Source organism: Lygodium microphyllum, chromosome 21, assembly GCF_053477565.2.
Source record: "Lygodium microphyllum isolate KBCC chromosome 21, Lygodium_microphyllum_v1.1.10, whole genome shotgun sequence".
Taxonomy (NCBI): domain Eukaryota; kingdom Viridiplantae; phylum Streptophyta; class Polypodiopsida; order Schizaeales; family Lygodiaceae; genus Lygodium; species Lygodium microphyllum.
In genome coordinates, this window is record NC_141155.1 from 115,396,955 (window position 1) to 115,416,797 (window position 19,843).

The 19,843-nt window shown below is 40.3% G+C and overlaps 1 protein-coding gene across 1 annotated transcript in view; it reads right to left on the reverse strand.

Moving 5' to 3' along the window:
• FK (Ergosterol biosynthesis ERG4/ERG24 family) overlaps positions 1 to 19,843 on the reverse strand; it is a 139,992-nt gene that overhangs the window by 14,657 nt on the left and 105,492 nt on the right. The window contains exons 6-11 of the mRNA XM_087661753.1: positions 15,279 to 15,326; positions 5,592 to 5,715; positions 5,434 to 5,480; positions 4,854 to 4,935; positions 3,257 to 3,333; positions 1,705 to 1,824 (exon numbers count right to left, since the gene is read on the reverse strand). Of these exons, the coding sequence (XP_087517879.1) occupies positions 1,705 to 1,824; positions 3,257 to 3,333; positions 4,854 to 4,935; positions 5,434 to 5,480; positions 5,592 to 5,715; positions 15,279 to 15,326 (498 nt within the window). The remainder of the gene's footprint in view (positions 1 to 1,704; positions 1,825 to 3,256; positions 3,334 to 4,853; positions 4,936 to 5,433; positions 5,481 to 5,591; positions 5,716 to 15,278; positions 15,327 to 19,843) is intronic.

Here is a 19,843-nt window from a genome sequence, read left to right on the forward strand (position 1 = left end):
CTAATGTGGAGGATAGACCTAATACCTCTCAACTGGAAGAGTTAGAAGAAGAATCAGCTATCTTGGTACCTGGAATGTGCCCGTGCTTGATCTTGGAAGATGGTTTCATTGACAATAGTCAAGAATCACTAAGATAGTAATGGATCATGAAAATGAACCAAATAGATGAGGAAGGAAGACCTGACATGAAAATGAATTAGCTAGTGGAGTGGTAACTAATGTCAAATGATAAAAACACCTTAGCTGCAAGAGAAGAAAGATGGCTGACATGATGAGTGGAATCTGAGACACAATCAGAAGATATTATTTCTTTCTCCATGCTGATCAAGGATAGGGTGGCAATATCTACCAAGGCAAGGACTGAAAACCCGTGCTTCAGTTCAGTTAGGACTCTAGATTTCTGCAATGTTAGCCCTTAACTGAAATACAAAACTCACCATGCAAATACTAGAAGTGAAACTGGAGCCTGCATACCAGCTGTTTCATATTGAGATGCTTTTGCTACTTTACTAAAGCTAAAAATGGATCTAAGCGAGTGTATTTGCAGAGGGAAATATATGGAAATTAAGTTAACAACTGTGAAACCAAAAACAAATAAAAAGCACTAATATGAGGCCTAGCCAAGGGTAGCCTAAGATTTGGCTAGACTGCCTAAGAAAAGACAACCCTATTCTACATGGTAGCCTAACTAGCCTGAGGGTCCTAACGGTAACCTAGGAATCCTAAGAATCTAGCCTGATGGTGGATAATGACCAAACCAATCAGATAGGCCATAAGGCACTAACTCAGAGAAAGATCCAAAATGCACCAATGGATAGCCATAAATGACATCGATACTAGGGAGTGGAGAAACTCTGCTACCCCGTAGGGAAGATCTCCTCTCGACCTCCATGGAGTGGCACTAGAACTGCCGAATGGGGATGAGGTTAGTATTGGGTTTGATTTAATTTGGATGTGGGTAATATACCCTTAGTTGTAGAGTATGTGATTTTGGGTGTGGGTTCAAGACCCTTAGCCCTTGATTGGTATCATATGAGGGTTTTTGGAATGACCAAAAGGCTATTTGCAATTGTCTGTCATGAAAACATACCAACTTTCCAAATTTTAAGAGGGGGTATCTCACATCCTTTTCATTATCCTTTCTAGGTTGTAAGATATCAACTTTCCAATTTTTCAACGATGATATCAAAAGGATGTTGAGGGAGTGGGGAAAAGGTGGATTTGGATGATGAGAGAATGCCCACATCTTCAAACTTGACGCAGCTCACCAGCTTGTTGTTGGGATGATCAGAATGGAGGATTGATATCTAATTCAAACTTTCATTTGAGTTGGTTCTTTGCATAAGACACTTATCATGATTTAAAAAGATATGTTTAAGTCTTGTTGGATCTTGATCAAATATTTGAATCTTTCTTTCCTCATTGTTGTAGAGTGGTAAGTCTTCAATACCTTGATTAAATTGAGATCTGTGGAAATAGAGGTTAACACCAGTAATGGAGGTTAACTATAAACATAACAAGTTGTGACATTCAGACTTTGTACTTCTTTCATAGAAATCTTTGTATATAAATTGCAATAAAGAGATGAGCTCCTGGTCAAATTTTGAATGCACAAACTGCATGGAATCTATAATGGTAACATAAAAATGTAAATTTGACAGTTGATAATCAAAAAACATTTCCTAATAAGAAGATTGACATTACCAATAGCCTGATATCAGCAGCTTTCCGCCAATAGTTTTGGGTGGCTGACCCCAAATCAAAGCATTCGGATCCTTTTTAAATACATGCTTGTGTTCGTTAGCTCCTCTGAATACAATGAACCTGTCATATTATAGAACAGGTTACAAGATTTTGTCTTCACAATCAGCCAGTCAGATATATGATCGACATTTAACAAGTACTTCTATCATAAACTCTCACAGCAACTTGCTGGCTCATTGTTAACACAACGAGGGTCTACATCCATGAAGTCTGGGACATTTATATAGAAGTGTCAGAATGTGAAATGCTTTTTTAGAACCAAATTTCCTGTCAACAGTAGCTTCATTTGTTTCCCCTATTGTTTCGATCATTTCATCTAGCGATACCATACAGCTGTGTATGGCTGTAATTTCAGGTGTCACTAAGTTCTTTTCCTTATTTTCCATTTTGTTTTTATCGTACATACAGTCATATAAAGCTCACTTTTTACGACTCCCTTCTTTTCCCAACACACAAATGGGAAAACAATGCTAAACTCTTAGTCACATTGCAAACATAAATCAACACTTTGACTGCAAGGACACATATCCTAACAGCCTCCATGATTCTTGCAAGTGTCTCTTCAATGAAATCCTCACATTTGGACTCTTCAGTTTTCACTTGTGAAAATAGACACCCTTGTATTAGTTAAAAATGCACAAAGTACACTCACTGCTTCCATGTACAGATCTTCAATAGGACCCACATTTTTCCTTCCAGCTTTTCAAATGAGTTTTTGGAGATTACTTTTGATTCTTTGGCCTCATATCTAATATGATATCAAATTCTGGAAACCAGCTCATCAATTATTCAAATATTTAAAAGCCACTTTTTGGGCTGCATGTTTCTGACCTACAAAACTGCTTCTAACAAATATTTCCTGCTAGACCTTCCCATAAGCCTTACCCCCTGTTGACCTACTTTTTGAGCCAATAGAGGCCAATGAGTATTGACTGGCGAGAACTCTGCCATGTGAAGCTTCCACGTTTCAATGGGGACCCTCTGAGATGGTGCTAGCCACATAGCTAGGACAATGGAATTCATTTCATGTCTGACCCATGAATAAAATAGGCTACACCAATTCAAACTCACAATAAGCATTACACAGTGCCCACTTTGAGATGCATGAACATGCAACGGCAAACCTTGACCCTATAGACAGTAACTAAGTGCATCATAATACAATGGTTGTTCAGTGGTTGTGTGAACAACTGGTAAATATGAGAAAGGGGGCCCATATAGAATATAAGAGCATTTGGAGCAGCAAAAGGGTGAAGAAGCCAAGGGAATAAGTGGAAGAAAGAGAGAGGAAGAGAAGCACGAAGAGTTGAAGACTGGGCAAGCAAGAGAACAAGACAATAATCACAATAACTTTTATGAACATTACATAGATGATCCACATCTTGTATCAATTTATGAGTAACATTGCACATATATACAAACACACCAAGGCTTTACAAAAAGTTTGACAAAGAAATATATACAGTCATTCTGCTTAAAGTTTAGCTAATACCCCAAAAGAAAGATGATGACGTTAAGAGCTACATGTAGCCTTGTCAATTCCACATTATGCCCTAACAACCACCAACCCTGCCACAAGAAGAGAGCATTAGCAAGCCACATGAAAGTTCAGGAGTGCTGAAATGCACAGACAGCTTTGCAAACTCTACCTAAACACTTAAGATTTATATTTGAGCTACACAAACAGGCCTCTTTACGGCAGTTACTAGCACAAACAATCACAAGATAATCTACAAACTATTAAAATAGTGTGATAATGGCTAGATATTCCTGTAATTGAACATGTACAAGCTGTTATCCTGAAAGTTTCATTTGCTTGTCTGTTGGCATCACATTTTGAAACTTTCATTGAGTATGACCATGCTCCTTAAAAGTGAAAACTCTTATCTGCATCTTCGTTTTGTTGTTCTTAAAACTTTCAATTTGAACTTGGGAACATGTTCCATAAGCACCACCATTCCTGTTCCCCTTCCACAAACATGCAAAGTATGATGAAGCTAACTTAAGGGTATATATGGGCAAACTCCTAAACCTCATCACAAAGTTCTACCAAAAGTTGCCTAGGAAAATATTCTTCACCTGGAGAGTATGGTGACTTGAACCTAAATGATGGATTATCAGTCATGTCTCCCAACAGGTAAAAGCATGTGTTGGGATGGTCTTACTGATAAGCTCTTAGCTGAATATGCATATCATCACCTTTGACACCCTCCAGCATTTCTTTCTCAAGAAATATGGCAGTCTAGAATTATGCCTAATGGTTGAAAAGTTGGATTGATTTGCACCTGCTGCCTATGATTTCAATGCCTGTTGGTTTTGCACAATGACAATCAGTCAATTTTAGTGCTATGTAAAATAATTTTATCAAGCGTAGCCACAGAAAGCCCTCCACTCACCTTATACAGCCTACTTGATATATGTCTAAAGAACATACTGCAAATTAGCTTGAACGGGCAGCTTGAGATTTGATTATGCTCAGGAAAGTATGCAAGAGGTGGTAATGATATGACTGGGCATATGCTCATGTAACCTGATCATTCACTCCAAAGAAAAAGAAGGTAAGCTGGTCTCTCTGGATTCATGAACCAATTCAGATTCTATGCTTTTTGAATTGGGATGGCCCCTTCAAACCTTTACTTTTTGCCAATGTAACCTACCTGATGTTGTCACTTTCAGCTCAGCTGGTAGCCTGAATGAGATTGTTTCCCTTATTTTCCTGTGGAACTTGGTAGGCAGGCCCTGACTGATAAGCCATTCATCTTTGTTCAAGCAGACAAAGGGAATATACAGCTCCATAGTGCCTCTTTGGTGTACCATCAAACTCATTAGTACAGGGGCCAGTTTGGCTGCTGCAGTCCATTAGGATGAGGTACTGTGAAAACAATAAGGCAACACAAGCAGAAGCACATGTGCAACAAACACGAGGTACAGGTGAAAGGATGGTGTGGGGGGACAAGCACCACAAGGAAAGAGAAAAAGAGGCCGATAGAGGACAATAATAACACAAGTTCACAGCATCTTACACTATGATGGAAGATGGAAGAATTGCACCGAAAAAAGAAGAAGCTGTACAAATAATTCCAACTGACCTGTATGCTAAAGGTAAACGGAATCCAAACCAAATCTCCAAAAATAAGCATCAGTCCAAAGTTTTCTGCAATGATGTCCCATCTGGAGTTGAACTAGGTAGTCAGTGCGAGCTATCTCAAGATCAAAGGTACAAGTATATCCTGTCAATAAACTTCATTGCTGCATCCACTTATTAGGCCATGAAAGAAAGCTATGAGATTATCTGTTTCAAGGAAACCTTTTGCTATTAGAACGGTGGACATTTATGTATGCTTTCACCAAGTTCTTGGTGTTTTTGGAAACACATTGGGGATATAAGAATGCAACATGCTTCACGTCAATGCCCAAGGATGTTGCCTCCTCATATCACAAACATAAAAGTATGCATTCTTGTGGATGTTTATTGACAACTCTGTTTCCCATTACCACTACATTCCATCTTCTGTGTGAGCTGCTTTGTTTTAAATAATGATTCAGAATTGCAAAGAAAATTGCTCAACCCTTATAAGATTGACGAATATGAAGTATGAAAATGGTGCTAACATGTTACCGGTATGTTATTTAAGATTCTCTTATCATAATCTCATGCAAATCACTTACGTAGATGTCATGTATTCTTCAAACCAAAAGTAGTCTAGCACATATATCTGCCAATTTTGCAAAAGTGCATAGTAAGTGAAATAAAACAGATTATAATAAGTGAAAATAAAGCACATAAGAGCAACTGACACATTCTACTAAATAACCATATCACAAACCATTGAAAATATCTGGTAAAGTTTCATGGGCATAGTCAGCAAGCCCTCACTATGGAACTGTTTTGCGGCAATTGAAAGATTTAGGAAAAACCACCCCATCATCCCTGCTCTAATGGTAAGGAACCTGCTAATAAGAAGAAACTTCAATCGATGTCTGTCTATACACATCCATCCAATTCTGTAACAGCATTAGTATACATATTTTACAGTGTAAGCAACCAACAAATGTTCCCAAACAAAAGCAACTTGCACAATCTCGAAATAGTTCCTACCACTCCCCTTGGCTTGTTTCCATTGTATAGCTCTTATGGCATTGAGATAGCCAGTATTCCCACTGTACAGGTCATTCTAGCAATAGACCATGAAAGTCTACTGCAGAGATTGAACTTTGTGTTTCATGCAATGGATGTAGTTAGAGTTTCTGTAGTCCTGTGTGAGCCTTACGAGTTTTCATAAAGCGGATGCAGCTGCAGGTCAGCTTCTGTTCTTCTCGAGAGTGGTTTGTTTTGGGTTGTGTAGGGCATGGATATGCAGATATCTTGTGGTATAGATACGGGTTTTCTTGATCAGCAAACTTGACAAGGAGAAAAAGAATTGGTGGACTCTAATGTATGAGACTTTGCCTGTGGATTTTCATGAGCTAGTGGAAGGAGATAAGATGGATAAACACCACAGCTGATGATTGATCCTCTGATTTCGTGTATGACTATGCGTATGCAAATGAAGGAAAAACAAACTGTTTATCAGATGGTGATCATGTAGTGGCTGTCTTAGGGACAGAAATAGTGTTACACTAGATTGTTGCTTTCCATGAGAGGGCAGCCATCTTTTATTTCATGGGAAGGACTCCCTTGATGACAATGTGCATCAGAATTATGGCCATGGGCATGTGCAAGCTCCTATTGTGGAGGAGATTTATAATGGAACAACTGGGTTCTTTGAGCTCCTCTTTCATACTTTGGATACTCGTGCACAGATATTGAACCAAATCGCTTTGTTTTTGGATGGTCAGTTGGTTCACATTGTTCCATGGAGGCCATGGATGAATTTTAGGATGTTCTTAGGCAAGCATGCCAATTTGGGTAGAACTGGTTAATTTCCATTCTCATCATTGGTGGCTCCTTCCTCTGGTTTTGAGATCTCTTGGGCAGGTTTCGGTGGAGCCTCATTTGGCTTCCTATGAAAGAAATAGAGCAAGCGTGCTTTGGGATACCAAAAAACCTCCACACAATAAACTTCATTTTGAGTCACAAGGGAGTAGCAAAAGAAACTGCCATATGCCAAGAAACTAAATCTTCTCTAGGAAGATCAGCATGCTGAATAAGATCCAATTGCCAATGGAGAGGACCCTTGCGGTTAGCAATATGACTTTCAACCCTAGGGGCCAAAAAAATTATGAATGCATTTAGGTGACCCACTTGTGCCAACAACCCCAAAATCTAAAAAATGAAATAAGATCTTCATGTGTGGCTATGCACGAGTGGGATATTTTGCCTATCAACCCAACTCTCCAGATGTTAGATAACAGTGACCAAATTTTACCAGCTAATGGGCAGGAAATAAATCTATAGTGAGAAGACTCCACACTCCTAGTACAAAAGAAACAATTGCCATTTGAAATACGGCACTTAGAAAGGGTCTAAACAAGGGGCATGCCACCTATCAACATTCTCCAAATAAAAGCTTTGCATTTCCAAAATCTAAAAAATGAAATAAGATCTTCATGTGTGGCTATGCACGAGTGGGATATTTTGCCTATCAACCCAACTCTCCAGATGTTAGATAACAGTGACCAAATTTTACCAGCTACTGGGCAGGAAATAAATCTATAGTGAGAAGACTCCACACTCCTAGTACAAAAGAAACAATTGCCATTTGAAATAAGGCACTTAGAAAGGGTCTAAACAAGGGGCATGCCACCTATCAACATTCTCCAAATAAAAGCTTTGCATTTGAATGGTCCTATTGAGCCACCCTTCCATGATAGTCAATTTCCACCATGCTTGATTTTGTGTATTCCCCAAATAGCATTGGATTTGGTCACGAACCAATCACGATCTCTAATCATAAGGTGATACATCTAGTTAACTAAAGCACCCTCTAGACTAACAGACCTGCAAGATCCCATTCCTACCAAGTATGATCAAGATCAAGCATGGGGAAGGGCTGTTGATCCTGCAACTACATTGAGATTGTGCCCCATAGAGTATGGTATCCATGAGGGATCCAAAGACTTCATTTGACTATGTGAAAAGATATCAGCACATAATGAGCCAATAGAGCCGCATTTGCAATAGAGACCGAATCTCGATGCGCCATCCAATTGAACTTGGGCAAGTCCTCTTATTTACCTTTCCAAGAGAGCAAGCAACATAGCCAACAATTCCACTTGGAAGGAATTAACAAATATTCTATCCCTTGCTGGATACCACTTCACATTCTGAAGAACAACCTTCCATGATCACACCAAATGGATCACTAGAACAACAGAAGCTATTCAAAATTGGAAATCGATATTGAGTATATGCCACTACAAACCTTGAATGCTAGTATTACCATACAAAAATCCTCCATATTCAAGGAAAAAACAAATATAGAGATCCAAGGGTGTTGACCAACACACGTTGCTTGAAAAAGTGGACAATGGAGGGCAACCATGTGAGTCTCAACATCCAAAACAGCCCCACAACCCAAGCCTTATCGGATACAAACATGATTCCAATAAATCCAAAAAATACTAGCATGCATTGAATCTTTATTTCATAGCATGAAGTGGATATGCTTGATAAGGTCATTCGAAGTAGTCTTAGTTAGTCTAAGGCAAAAGTGGCAAAAAATAGGTAAGTATGGGCAACATAATTGTCGATTTCCAATAAACAAACTTAGCATTTAACGTTTGAGACATCCATTGCCATAATTGTTTAAGCCACACTTCAACACCCAAAGGGTAACCTAGATGCCGTGCAATATTGCCACATGGAACCACCACACCCTTTGTCGTGAGGACATGTATTTTCAAAACCTCACTTAACATGTCAATTAATTTTTAATCACATGGTTAAGTACATGTTGCACATGTGAGGTGTAATTGGGGTTAGAGTAAATTTACGGGCCCGAGACCCGAGGAAATCATGGGATGTCAAACGCTAAAGTTGCTATAAGTTATGTCGCATAAGTACTTGGTGATATCCTAATGTCAATCTGATGGTCAAAGATGATGCAGAGACACTCGAGAATGAAAGATGTCTAGCCAATTTCATTATTCACTAGTTGGATTATTTTTCAGGGCACCGAAATAATTATTAGATTAATTTTTAGTATTTAAAAACCGAAAATTAATATTTAATTATGGCTAATGCTGGGAAAACCATTTGGAAAACCTGTCACTTGTTAAAAATGCCCATGCAAGACTGAAAAACGTCTTTAGAGGTTGGAGAGAGAGAGAGAGAAAGGAGATACTATTAGTCTAATTTGCAACCCTTGGAGTGTTGAGAATCTGTCAATCACACCTTGTGTATGCCCCTTTGTATGGAACAGCTAGGTTAGGAAGATGCAGTTTATTCTAGGAAGAGAGACAGAATCCCATATGCACAGTGGATGAAATGTGCCACCAAGCAATCCTATATAATGATGTACTTGACTATCACTTTAATATGATGATAATGCAATAGTACTTGTCTCTTTCTGTCAAGTCTCTGTGTCATTGTCAGTCCTACACAAGATTGTGTTTATGAGTTCAAGTCTCAATCTTGAAACCTAATTCACTTGTGTAACAGTTGTCTTCTTTGTCTATGTCATCATGAGGTTTATCTCTACCTTCCAACCTCCATAGCTTCTGCCATGCTCTAGATCCCGCATTTCTCACATGGTATCAGAGCCCAGTTGGGCATGGCATTGCTTGTCTAGCCTCTCTCAGTCTCTCTTAACCTCAGGTCAGCTCAAGTCCAGCTCATGGTTCCATTTCTTACCTCTATCCTCACTGAAGCTTCCATGGCAGCCATAGCCAGCAGCACCCTGTCAACTTGAAGCTCCTGGATCTTTCTCCATAGGTCATATCTGAACCTACTCTCTTCTAGCCATTTGTTACTTGACTCCCAAGGCTTCTTTCTATCACTTAAGATCTTGACATTGGCCACTCCATAGCTCAGCATTGCTTAAACTGTCAATCTCTGCTCTGTGTCTGCCATAGCCAGACAGGACCTACCTTGCTTGGAGCTTCTATATCTTACTCTACAGGCCATCTTAGCCCACAATTCCTTCTGGAGAAACATCCCTCTACTCGTGGCGAAGCTCCCTGATACATCACAGTCGAACATTGGTCATCATCGAGCCCAGCATTGCGGAAATCGCGGAAGTCTGTACAAATTGCGCCTGCTCACGGAATTCGAATCTGCGCGTGCAGTACGGGCCGCGATCTGGACGATGAGATTAGGGCTTTGGTAGAGCATCATGAGAGCTACATTTTCATAAAAAAAGTTTTGAAAATGGTCAACCACAGCTCCCACAATCTGTAAAAAACCAGGGCTGCCTCAGAAACCCTAAAAGTCAGCCATAGCCAAAACCTTGAAAGCTTCATTTTTTTTTCAATTTCTCACTTCTCCAAGCTCACTGAAGGCCCTGCCACTCTGATCCACTGTGTCACTGAAGTTCCCAGCAAGATTTGCCTTCCAAGCTAGCAAGCAGAAGATTCAAAGTGAAGGTCAAGTTCAACGAGACGACATCAACAAGCATCAAGAATCAAACTACATAGTGTGTTTTCACACTAATATTACTTGTGTCTCTTGACACACTGCAATCTGCCCTTCCACTGATAAATCTGAGAATCTGGAGTTGATTTGCTGCTCATCCTTGGTCATGGAAATGACGAACAAAAAGATCGCTATGTGGATACACTCCATGAAGAGCAACATGACTTGTGTTGTTTATCTACACTACATAGAAGATGTGCCTATTCTACTTGCAGGGAAGATTCAAGCCTTGATTCAAGTTTCATCCTTGTGTTTATTTGAAGAACTAGAAGACATGCCTATTGCTTTGGGGAAAATAAGAAATTCTTTGCTTGAGGGGGACAACTGGAAGAGCAAACTCAAAAATGCTACAAGCAAAGTCAATAAAGGAGCAGACCAAGAAGATCATGAAGAAGAGAAGAAAGATAAGAAGATTTTCCATGATGCTGACAAAGAAATAGCATATGCTGAAAAAGACCACAAGGGCTTATCGGTCCTTGTCTCTCATTTTCTGTTTTTAAAAGCATTGTACCTGCCTTAATGTTCCTTTCATAAGCTTTGTAAACTCCTCATGTAGCCTTGTACTACAGCCTCTGTACACTTTGTGAGGCCCCTGTTACAACCTCTGGATGTCCACCATGTTTATGGTACCCACACTTAGCCTTTTCTGCGACAGCCTCTGGTGTTTTGCCATGTTTGTGGTATGCCCACACTTTGCAGGTACTGCTCTCACTAAAGCCTCTACACACTTTGTACTTTCAGGTTGTGATTGAGGAGGGGTGTTGAGAATCTGTCAATCACACCTTGTGTATGCCCCTTTGTATGGAACAGCTAGGTTAGGAAGATGCAGTTTATTCTAGGAAGAGAGACAGAATCCCATATGCACAGTGGATGAAATGTGCCACCAAGCAATCCTATATAATGATGTACTTGACTATCACTTTAATAAGATGATAATGCAATAGTACTTGTCTCTTTCTGTCAAGTCTCTGTGTCATTGTCAGTCCTACACAAGATTGTGTTTATGAGTTCAAGTCTCAATCTTGAAACCTAATTCACTTGTGTAACAGTTGTCTTCTTTGTCTATGTCATCATGAGGTTTATCTCTACCTTCCAACCTCCATAGCTTCTGCCATGCTCTAGATCCCGCATTTCTCACATGGAGGACCTATCCGAGGTAGCCAGGGGCAGGAGAAGACCAATCAACAGCAGGTGACAGCATCTACAAGTTGTTCAGATGGGGCAATAGTAGCAAATGACTGATTTTCTTTGGTTCTTTGGATCTACAAGCTATTAAGATATGGCAACAACAATAAATGACAGATTTTCTTCAATTCTTCGCGAACAAAGTCTAAATTTTCTCTCTCCTCAGGATTCTCTCTCATCTCCCAGCCTTTCTACAACCTTGCTCCAAAGATTGCAATATTGAGATCCCCAGAGACTGCGAAATTTCAGATTTCTCTGTTGTAAACCCTAATTTACAGCAGAAATCAGGGCTCAACAGCTGCCTCGGGAAACGTACAAGAAATTGGAAGCTCTAAGACTTGGATTTTTCAGGTCTAAAGGTGAATTTCAGCTAAATTCACGTGGAGGACTAGCCAGCCATTAAATTTGGGGCATTTCCATCGTCTATGAAGTGGGTGAGGGCCAATTAAGTGCCCGAATCAAGGGGCAAATCAGATTGAAGACTTGCTGGTTACTTCAGATAGCGAGGGGAGTTTGGATTGCGAAGGGGATTGGGAGAATGCCATTGTAAATCAACTTTTTCTTCAATAAAGCTAAAGAAATACCGAAAGAGGCACCAATTTTGGGGCCAATCGAGTGTGCATTATCCAAGATCAGCAAGTAAATTTGTATTTTCAAAATTGCATTTATTATTTGCTGTTGTAATTAAATTGTAATCAGGGATTTACCAGACATCTACGGAAGGAAGGCTGGTTACACCCTCCCACTCCAAGGCTTGTAAATCTCATTCAATGCAACTAAACAGTGATGATTTTGTGGTATTAACATGGAGACCCGCAGCATGCCGAAACAAATCCCAAACATCACAATGCCTACCCAACAAAACGTTGATTCAAAGGAAGGGATAACCTAGCTAGTTGCCCAATCTTAAGCAAATGTGATAACATGGAGAGAGGTTAAAAACTGAATGGCCCACATATGTACTGAGCCCTTATGTCTTAACAGAGCAGTGAACAATGAAGTAGGAAGTCTCTCTGGACAGGCAGGGCAGTCCACAATAGTACCCAGCAGACAACCTGAACAGCTCCTAGCACACAAGGCAGGATGGCTGCCGGCACAAGACTAGAGACAAGCAGGGATGCAGACGCAGGGCTGAAGACGAGCAGGGCAGTAGTGTTTGGTGCTGCAGAACAATCCCACAAGGCGAAACCCTTAACGTTACACAGAGCGAAATCCTAAACAGCACGCTCTCTCTTTGTTTTTTCGTGAGGATAATTGAATTAAGTAGTAAATATTTACATGAGACCATCAAGTCAACATTCTCACTGTATCTCTTACATGCTATTACATTAGACCATCAGGTCAGCATGATCAATCTCTCTCACACTATCACTGTAGAAATTTACAAGATGTGAGCAGGCTTCTCAAAACAACCTATTACATAACCAATTGTAATAAATCAGATAGAAAGACCAACTGGAGTAGATCGCCAGCCAAGGAGCGGCAATGTCTGCAAGGACCAAGTCTGCTGACATCATAGAAGTGATTTGCCATAAGACCAATCCACGCACACCGGCCACATGCCCATGGATGCCCGATGCTGAATCAAAAATAAAGGCATTACGAGTACGCCATATGTGCCACAAGGCTGTCCATGTAAGAAAATGGAATAGGCAAGAACAATCTAAAGACAAAGAGGGCATAAGCTATTCCAAGAACAATCTGAAGACAAAGAGGGCATAGAGGACATATTTCCCATAATCCACGAACCAACTGGTATGCGGTGCTGGGACACCGAGAACCACACACAGGAAATGAAATTCCAGAACCGTCTCGCAATAGGGCAAGAGACAAAGAGGTGAAGCAATGTCTCATCACATGAAGTAAGAAAACACAACGGCTTGCAGAGATCTTTCGAGCATGGAGCACTTCTCCCGTTGGAAGACCCCCAATAAGCAGCCTCCACATGAACACTTTACCCTGATATAGAACCTTAGACTTCCAAAGCTAGAAAAATCTGTCCCGCCACTTCTTTTTGCTAAACAGCAGGCTCTCTCTCTCTCTCTCTCTCTCTTCCCCGAACTCTGATGATGTGGCATTGCCATTTCCCCCTCCTCAAAAACTTAACATTCTATTTCCATTTCCATTTCAGTTTCTGTTTCCCTCAACTATGGATTGTCTTTGCAATCATCTGACCAACAGGAGTCCAGTCTTCTGAGCTTTGACAGTCCTCATCACCAAAGGAACTGACAATCCATGTATCCTTCAAAGTATCTACACAAACACACACAAAGAAACTGCTATGTTTTGATGCCAGACTGTCCTAATGTAGGAGTGGCCAACTACACTGCTGCGAGACAGCACATAGATTCTCTGCACACGTAAGAGAGCTCAAATTGTGTAAAAAAAGGTTGCCTTTGATGAAGCTCAGGTTGAAATATACTATCCCCATCAATGAACAGCAGTCATCTACACTTAGATGGTTGATGCACACGTAAAACCTGCACAAAACCAGAAGATATGTGTGGTCTCCTCTTCATAGAAGCTCCACATCCTCTCTTTTGGTGATGGTGCTAGGTGAGAGAGCGCAATGGAAGAATACAAACATGGAGAGGGAAGGACGAGAGAGAGTGAAATAAACACAAATAATGGAAGGAAAAATCTGCACAGAAAATGAAATGCTGAATACGATGTGGACTGGCCACTCTGGGCACAAAGCCTGAAGCCTCAGTGAGGACACCAGATCAGGCTGATGACAGACAAACGCAACAGCTGCTGGAGGCTACACCTACAAAACTGAATGTGCTGCCAAGTGTGGAGGGGGCTGCTTTGAATAGGGGAAGCAACCGCAAACTGGCGCTGGGTTCCCTAAACAGGCCAACTGCCTCAAAAGATGGGCCAACTGCATATCGGGTGCTGTCGGCATCAAACCTGATCACTAGCCCCACATGTGTGAAGGCAGGCCTGGGCAGCATACAAAACTGAAATGCACTGAACTGGATAAATGGCAGCTAGTGTGAACACATTCAAAGACTGTCTAAAACCAAAGTGCACACTACTGCAAAGGCTGGAACAGTCAGAGCTCCTCCATCTCTGTCACTCTGATTGAGCTCACAATCAAGAGATGGCCGACATGAAATAAGACAGGTTAACAGTATCCACCTAACTGTCCCTATCACAAACACAAAGGAAGCAGAATTGCAAAAATTAAGGTTTGAGATAGTTCTGACGATGAAAGGTGATTAAGACAATCAAGGTAATTCAAAGTTCAACACTTAACAAACGTAATCATAAGATGCTTAGGACTGCAGGATGCTTTTGGAAGGAGAAAGATTACCAGCTACATGTCCCAGCTATCTTCACAGAAAAGAGACAAATGAAAGCATGTGTCCAGCAACATGTTTTTGCTGACAGAAACAACTCGCTTTACTCCTTCCAAGCATAATTGCTGGAAACTCCCAGAAACTCCACTTTCCACCATTCAAAAGGTTTTATTTCTGTTTCCACATTCGTCATCTCGATTCTATTCTTTCCTCCAATTCCCCATTTCCCATAGCTGTGCTTTTAAGATTGTAAAGAGTGTTGTTGGGTGCAGTCTGTGTTCAGACTTCATTAAAGCTAAACTGATAGTCCATGATAGCAGTTATTCAGCAGTACTAACACCTCACGCTATAAAAGAAGAAGATTAAAACCACAGTGAGATGAACTGCTTTATTTTAGAGAGTTTAATAGCACTCAACGGACAACATAGTACGGATGGAATAATGCAACATACTTCAAGTCAATGCCCAAGAATGTCGGATTCAATTGCACCCCAAACCACCTGCGAAAATTGGAAAAGACCCGTAAAATAGTTTCTATCTTGTTTAAAACAAGCAACGCAATGTTACATAGAATATTTTTTTATTAGAAGCAACTAACTGCCTCGAGTTACAGAACTGTGCAAATCAGGTAAAGGATTTCAGGTTAACTGACAATGATGAAAGGTCCTCTCCATATAAGCATTTACAACACGCACATAAATACTAAGAATGAATCACACAAGTAGAATGAAGCCAATGGTACTGAAGCATCAGGTTAAACATCCCTAAAACAAGCAAAATGAAGCCAACGGTACTCAAGCATCAGGTTAAACATTCCTAACTAATTTACACGGCTAGGCCACAGCATTCTAAATTCTCAGCTGCTATCCAAGCCAAATATAGTGTGCCACAAAGTTAACAAATCAACTGAAGGGGAACATTTTACAAGGTGCAGTAAAAAAGCCTTTTCTAAAGACCGGTCACGTCCTGCTGCAACTTTCAAATCTGTTGATCTCTTCTGTTAAAGGTCAGCAGCAAGGCTGCCACCCTGCTTGTGTACCTTGAATCATATTATTTATAATATGTGAAGCAAACGCATATGCATACAAGTATGAAATTATTTCAAGACCATTTGGCTTCCTCCTCAAATCCATGTGGCTTTAAATTTGTTAGCATTCAGCAGGTTTGGCAATACATATCTTATAAATAGCAGCAATGGAGCTTCACTATGAACTTCTTTCTATATATCAATATGTCTAGAGCCAAGGAAAAAGCAAAAGGAAATGTCTCATTTTAAAAAGGCATGACATTGCCTCAAAAAAGTCATACAGTTTCAGCCAAATTTCTTCAGTTTTTTCAAAAGTTTGCAAACTTTACCATGGCCAAGCATATGACTAAAAAGGCTTGACATTCCTTAAGGCCTTTAAAAAATCAAGTATGTTTGGGCCAACATTTTTCAGTTTTTTCAAAAGTTTGCAAACTTTTCCATGGCCAAACATATGACTATGATGAAGACTATGCCTTGAATCTTGGCACCCCTGTCATCTCTTTTCCATCATCTCTAACTCATGAAAAGCTCCCTAGTGAGTTTCTTGAGGTCATTTTACTTCTAGGCTGTTTAAACTTGCTGCTCCCAAAAAGACTCCTCTCAGTAGAAAGAACTTCTCAGTACGTGCCCCAAACGGCCTATCAAACATGGTTACGAGCACCCCTAGTATGAAGCAAGGTCGCCCACTTACACCCACATTGTTTGGGCTGTATATCGACAAGTTTGGACAGATTGGAGGGGCAAAAAGCAAGTCTTGTTCGGGTCACAATACTGATTTTGTTGCATTCAGGTATATTGTGCTTATCTCACATTCCACGGAGGGGTTATTAAACCATTTAGATGCTTTGCAATGTTCAGAAGTTACAGCAAATTTTAGAAAAAGCAATAGTGTTCAATATAACACAAGCATGAATGACTAGGCCCAAGCATTGGTTTACATTCAAAGTACACCCATCGGAGGTTGCCCATTAGCACACGAGGGAGCTATTAGCAAGGTAAAATGGCCTCAAGAGATATTTTAATGATGCCTGGAAGCTTGTGAAGAGGCATTAAAGATAGCACATATGATGCACAACATCACTGCCACATGCAACACTTGGAGCAATTATGGGTCCTGCCCCAATGGTTATCAAGGCTCTTTACCTGTAGTGACTTTTCTTTAGTGCATATGAGAGCACCCCCTGAAAGGACTCTCATTTGGCATTCACTTCTTCCTGGAAATGGTAGCTGAGGGAAACACCCATTGTTGGTATGTCAAATGTGCACCTTGATTACAACCACATGGCAAGAGGGTTTGATGTACTCCCACTCTTCTACTACATCGGACTTTCTTTCTCCTTTTGCTTTCTGGTCATAGGACATTTACACTGATTTTCCATTCGTTCAAATTTGATTGCACAAATGCTAAGGCCCTTGGCTATAGAACAACACCACTTCAATAGTGTATCTGCTCCGGAAAACATATATACGCATTTCACCAAGGTGCACAAACAATGGTTGGTAACCATGCAAATAGAGACAAGAAACTAATAGGTGATTTTATGTCAATGTATCAATGGCTTTCGTTATTTGAGTAATATGACTTATTTTTCCTGTGTGTCAAAACTTTACATACCTGCAATCCTATTCCTCTGTCTGTGTGTGTCTGTGTGAGAGGATAATCTTATTCATGGAATGAGGACCAAACAAATGTATCTACTGCTGCAATCTCAACCTTGGAGTTCAGAACATGCAAATGCACTTTGGCTAGGCCTTTGTCTCTGACCCAATCTACTGCCCCCAGTCACTATCCCACTTGTGCCATCAAAGCCCATCCTAAGGTTCTTCTCCACACCTCCCACACTCTAGGACAATTCTGTGGGCTGCAAGCAACATGAAGAGAGAGATCTTCTTGGGTCTGAAACTATCACCATGGCAGTCCAACTAGCACCGTGTAGTCCCAAATCTCCTGCAACAACTTACAGCAATGAGCATACAGCTAGTAACTCCCATGTTCCATGTAGCAGCACCATGACTGGAGAAATAGCCCACAATTGAAGATTAGTCAGCACACAACTGAAGATTAGTCAGCACAATTGCAGGATTAACCACCATGGCTGCACAATTAGCAAGCTAAAGGCAGCCAGTCAACACAGTGGAAAACCCAGTCACACAATTGATTAAAATAGCTTCTGCCATGCCAAATCTGGCAGTGTGGGTTTTTTCTCCACCAGCGAAAAGAGAAAAACACAAACGAAAACAACAAATGCAGCTTTAAACACTCCAGCACAGCTTATAAATTTGAACTTTAAGGATTAAAAATGGAATAAGCAGCAAGAGATGGGAAAAGATACAAGGCAGATCAGAGACCATGAGGAGAGAGACTTATTTTCCCTTGGGACTATTTGCCCCAAGTGAATTTATTAATAGATTTTTTTCTCTCTGAAAAATAAAGGTTCAGAATTGAACACGATGCCACATCAGTACTATCATGTTACCATGCTAGAACATAGTCATGCTTTACGGTTAGAAATCACCTTGGAATCCTGTTTCCAATGATTCAATTTTATGGTATAAATATCCATCCACTTCTCCAAACTACATTGTCCACCATAAATTCCTATACAGTGTACACCTACCAGTCTCTTTATCCCGTGACTATCATACATTAGGCTTAGGTTTTATAAGCAAAGATAGTGCATAGCCATAGCTTGCTAAATTACTGTTGCACAGATTGGATGCAAGACTTGTGCAAAGCAAACCAAAGAAGCTCTCCCTTGCTCTCTTTTCTTATAAAAATTGAAAGCACAACTCATAAAACCCAAATTATACTCAAAGAATAATAAAGTAAATTTGAGCGACACACTATTGGGTGCAATTTTCCCCTGTACATGGAGTGGGCATCTCCTCCATGCCATATTTATAAAATTAGAATGAATCTTGCTTTGCCCAAAGATAAGCCCTTTACAATCACTCTTTTCAGGAAAGTAGTTCGCTCTTAGGAACATGTCCGTGCTAACTAAGAACCATTTAAGGCACTCATCTCGTCAACATACACACAACAGAGAACCATTGAAGACGCCCATCTCCTCGTGTAAATGCCCAAGGGAGAACCATTGAAGGCACTCATCCCTCATGTAGGTGCCACCTAGCAACAATTACCCAAGGTGTAGTGAATTAAGTATTCATCCAAGTGCAACATTATTATGGCTTCGGCTCTTTCATCATCTTCGACATCTATAGGATTGGATGGGTCAATGGCTTTGGTCCCTTTGATGAAGGGCCAAAAACCCCTCTCCATCTTTTTATATTTCACTAATACCTACCACGAGTGAAAGTCTCTCCCATCAAACTTGAGAATTTGAGGCTTTCCATAGGCCATGATAGGAAGGTCTTATTGATTGCATAGGGAAATGGCAATGTCTAATCCTTTACAAGTTGGGCAATAAAAACAGATGTAATGAAATGATGCTTAGATAGCAGGAAATTAATTTAGAACAATTTGATGAAGAGATGAAAATGGTCTATGTGCTTATATTTGACACATAGCATTACAATGGTCAAGAAAGATGATGATAGTTAAGCACTTAATGAATATGCTTAAGGCCTAATAACCTTCAAATTACTAAGATTAACCAACAAGCAATGATCAGTAGTGTTTAAACACACTAGTATCCAAGCTTAGTGAAATGCTTGTGTTGTAGTCTAGTTGAATGCCAGCTTGAGAGTCACCTTTGCGGCAAGAAGCTTTGAGTTTTGAGCCTCCAGACTTGGAATGAACTCCAAAGTTGGTTAATCAGTGATTGGGATCACTATTAGTGACTTCCAACCAAGATGATCAAAGTGGAAATGAAGAAGGCTTGATGCTTCTTGGCTATGGCTGGCAGACAGGTGATAGTTAGGATTTTGCTCTGTATGAGCAGCAAACACAGAATTTTAGCAAACCCTTTTTGGGTTAGATAACCCACTTGAGGGGCTACAAATGCCTATATATGTTCGGTTTGACTCACA